We start from the raw sequence: 4,420 nt of genomic DNA, 5'->3' as shown, positions 1-4,420 counted from the left end.
TACTTCTTGGAGTTGCCATTGTCCATGTGGATGCAGTAGTGTTATAAAAGATACCTCATCATCGTGCCTCTTGACTGCTCTGTCTGCACTTGTGATGTAAGCTAAACGCTCTTGCGTGACTTCCACAAACATCAATTTTCACATCGAATGATGATATCATACTTCAAATTTTGACATGGTCGAACAGGACGGTTTGAAAGCCCTCTGGCACTACCATCACCAAGGGGAGCGTACAGCTTTCATTCGGTCCCATTGGGGGACTCGTTTCCCTTCGACTTTTCTTCGGGCCTGGTCCGAGAGAAGCATGTTCTGCTCCTTGTAGCACACATACCACAGCTTTTGAAGGTCCTCAAACGACTTGAGACGCAGCTCTGATGCTGCCCACGAACGCCCTGCACACCACCGCTGCTCAGGGTCCACTGGATGCTGTGATTGCCGGCCCAAGTGTCTGAAATAGGCAAGAGTACTGGTGACACCCTGAAGTTCTGCTTGAGGAAAAAGCAACGCATCGGGAAGCACGAGGCTGCTAGGTTGCTATTGCAGTTCGCTAAAATAACCCTGAACGCAGGGTGGATAATCTGCGGCGAACCATTACAGCCTCGGCGTGCTCCTGGCGTGCCTCTCGTCACGATACTGACAACTTCTTGGGATCCTACTGCACAGTCATGCCAACAAACATCGCGCCGTCAGCCAGCCAGGGGATTGGCATCCAAAAGCACTGCACTGCTGACGCGCAGTCCCAGCAGTGATCAATCATGTCAACGACTCGCGCCCTTGAAGCATACAAGACAGGAGTCTTGTTAGTACAGCAATCAACAGTAATGCTATTACCGAGTACTTTGAGACTCAATTGTGAAACATTCTTGCAGTTCCAAGCTCGTGCGCTGCTTTCGGGCCTGCACTACTCTTCGGGAACAAGCATCTGCGCAGGGGCAGAATCTCCACTGCAACGAGTATGCTCATGCGAAATAGGAACTTTACCTGCTGGAGCATCCGTGGAATCTAGATCTAAAAACTCAATAAGCCCCGTCTTGCGAGGTGTAGCATAATGCCTTGCGCCAAGAGCTTCGATGGGGAGCGTGTGCAGGGCGCCTAACTGATGCCGAAAGCAATTGATGACAAATCTGCTTGCCGAAACAGCAGACATCCTGCACGTCTCGAGCCAGGGGGTATACTGGCTAAACCGTGAAACACCAACTTAACGATAGCTAGGAAACACTAGGCACCAATCACATGTGACAATAAAGAGTTTAGAAATGCGTCTCAATATGTGGCCAAGCGTGGTAATGAGCTATGTCTCTGTGGCTAACCTAGCGCCGAATCGTCTTATCAATCTGGTAGACCCTAATGCTTTAATTTTGCGACGGTTCAACAGAATACACATTACAGAAGGGCCTTCTTTATATCTTGGAGGTGCATGGAGTGTGCAACATGTGCCGGTGGGCAGCACATCAGGGTTGCTAACGACAATAACACACCTGCACCCACACAGGGTTTCCATTGCAGGTGGTTTCCAGCATAGATGCGCGTGCGCTCGTATAATAAACACTACAGCGGCGCTGACGACATAGTGCACTTGCTGATGGTAGTCAGGTGGGTCACAAGCCTGATAAAGTGGCTTCCCGCTCGTATGAAGTGTGGGCACAACACGCAATCTACCAATGAAGCCGTATAAGCGAAGCGTGTAGTGCCATGGGCCCTGATCGCGTGCGTAATGCTGTCATGCTGGATGTCACAGGCAGCTCCCCCTTGCTCTCCTTGCTTCCTGCAGTGCCCCTTGAAGGCACCGACCTGGTACCAGGCTTGCACCAGCTGCAACGAAGATGCCGGGTTCCAGTGCTTGATGAACCTGCCGAAACAACCTCAACTGACCACGCAGCTCCCAGCTGTCCTTCCGTGTTCCAAATGCCAGTAAGTTCCGGCCTTATGTAGCGATGACTTCTAGACGAACTTGAGGGTATCTTGGAGTTAATTGGCATATTCGGCAACACCGCATAGCTGATTTTGGGTGCCAAAGTCAAGACTCTTCATGCCCACCTTTCTGAGTTGCAGTTGGAAGAGGTTCGAGCGAGGTTGCAAGAGAAGTGCGAGTGGATAGCGTTCTTCCATGTGGACATGCAAACCAGTTGGTCAGTCTCTTACTCTGTGCCGGGCAGCCTTGCTGCTTTGCACAGTCGAGTCAACCAAAACCTGGCAGAATTTCTGGTAAGTGACTTGAACTTCAAAGTACCTCGCCAGACCCCTGTGTCGCCTGTGCATGCACATGTGTCTCAGCACCAGAGATGTATACAGATGAGGAACGTTCGGGTGTAGGGAAGGTGGCCTGGCTGTGGAATTTGCCACGGTAATTGTCATGGGTCTGGACTGAATCATGTTCTGCCCAAGAAATCGCATCGTTGAACAGTCACCAGCAGCTCCGGATGTTACTAAGCATGGTGGTGATGTCTGGTTTTACAGTATTTAACTATGTGATGTAATGATGATGTCTAGTTTCACAGCATTACAGCATCCATGCGGGCATTGCCAACTCCAACTGACTCTAGCGTATCGAGTCCATGTAGATGCCTTGTTTTGCAAACAGATAGATCATCATCTTATCACCTAGATACGCACTAGTCGGCTCAGACCGAAAGCAACATAGTAGTCAAGATCAATGCATCTTCACTACATCATATAGATCTCACCTGAGATCATGGCAGGAAATGGTCACCAAGCAACCAAGCACCCTACTCCCTTAAAACATTCGCCAACAGCCCTGTCTTCATGGCCACTTGTGCACTCATGTGATAACAGAATGCGGCGCAGACTGCGCGACGGAGTGCCCAACATTCAGCGCAATCAGGCACAGCCGCTCATGTATTTTTTCAGGTGCCTCGCAGAATCGGCACCAAAGGGAAAGCAACGCATGTAGCGACGGCGAAAAGGTACCGTTCGACGGGTGAAATAATACTGTGTCCGAAATAATACGTCGTCACCATTCTCACGCTGCGTCCCAACCGAACGCGGTCAGCAATGGCACTCGGCTGTCGCTGCAGCAGCTCCTAAAAAAATCAACTGCCTATGACATCAGTACACCACCTGAGGAAGTTCACCATGTTCATGCCAACATATGCCAACATCAAAACGCAACACGCCCCACCCCGGCGTCACACAAAACCATGACAGCCCACATGCAGCATCATACCAACACATATGAGCAATGAGCACGGAGCCAGGACATGTGCAAGTCCAGTAGAACGGTTTTCAAGTGGAAGACAACGGTGTCATGGTAGTTGAAAGATATACATGGTGATGACGTATCTTTTTACAACAATGCCGTGAACATGCTGTAGATTAGTACCGAATTTTTCACTGTGAAACATGCGTTCCAATTTGCCGGGTGTGCTTTGCAGCACTGTTACTGGGTGATTGTGAAGCTGATGGCGTTGCTGTGGGCGTATCGCTTCCCACTTGCACTACTGGGCATCATCTGGATCGTGTTGGCCTTCTTCATCATTCTCTCCCTCACCATCACTGTGGGCCTCCTTATCGAACGTACCGGCTCCTTGCTACCTGTACGCTCTCTGCCATCTTACCTCGTCATGGACGAATACCTTAGCAATTATGTGCTCTTTAAAGCAAAAACGCCTCATCGGTCCCTTTTACAAGTGAAGCAGCTCGGCTCTATTGGTTTCTTTTTCGTCTGTGATCTATGGATCGATATGTGCGGGTCACCCACCTAACCAGCGGCTTTCTCTCAAGCAGTAGCATTTACTCACTGAATTCGGCATCCGGCTACCCGTCAGTGTCTGCGTTGAACTCCTCATCCTCACATAGCACTTCCAGCAAGTCTTTGCTCTTTTGTCAACTCAGAATTGACAAGGCAAGCCTGCAACATGATTCCTTCAAGGGAGTTGCGAGCTCAGCCTGCTTGGAGTCAGTGCTTCGACAGATTAGCTTTCGACTGCAACTCTGTCTACGAAATGCATGCATTTCTGGGCATCTGAGACCCGCAAAATCGCACGGTGGAGTGAACAGCTGTGCGGAATGTGCTGCAGAAGCAATTGAAAGCGCTGCTCATGGCGTCCAGCAACCCCGTGGTGTCAGCCATCGTAAATGGCATCGTCGTATCGTTCATAGGTCGCAATGCCCTCGCTGTGCTTTTCAAGTGGCTACTGAGCAGCACCCTGGTGGTGCTGACCCATGCAAGCCTACGGAGAACCTCCACGCACATGAAGATTCTCACCCGGCTGCAACTGCTCGACAAGCTCAGTGGCATCCTTTTGCGGGAACGGCTGCAACGGCAGCTCCCGCTCGAGGGCTGGCCACTCTTGGAAGCGGATGTGCGGAAATATGTGCTGCAGCAGCGTAGTCGCCTTTATCTGTATGTGCGCGCCTGGTTTTTAGATGTTTCGCGAGCACTGTCATTTGAGCGGCACTC

The 4,420-nt window shown here is 50.6% G+C and overlaps 1 protein-coding gene across 1 annotated transcript; it reads right to left on the bottom strand.

The window, feature by feature from the left end:
• Nucleotides 1–216: 216 nt before the first annotated feature.
• LOC149810111 (large ribosomal subunit protein uL29m-like) lies at nt 217–1,147 on the bottom strand. Its single transcript, XM_089994423.1, has 2 exons — nt 982–1,147; nt 217–485 (listed from the first exon to the last, which is right to left on the bottom strand). The coding sequence occupies exons 1-2, from the start codon at nt 1,145–1,147 to the stop codon at nt 217–219; spliced, it is 435 nt and encodes a 144-aa protein (XP_089850549.1).
• Between the last annotated feature and the right edge of the window lie 3,273 nt (nt 1,148–4,420).

Source organism: Nuphar pumila, unplaced genomic scaffold, assembly GCF_984573655.1.
Source record: "Nuphar pumila unplaced genomic scaffold, dmNupPumi1.hap1.1 HAP1_SCAFFOLD_523, whole genome shotgun sequence".
In the NCBI taxonomy this organism is placed as follows: Eukaryota; Viridiplantae; Streptophyta; class Magnoliopsida; order Nymphaeales; family Nymphaeaceae; genus Nuphar; species Nuphar pumila.
This window is presented reverse-complemented; position numbering and strand designations above follow the sequence as displayed.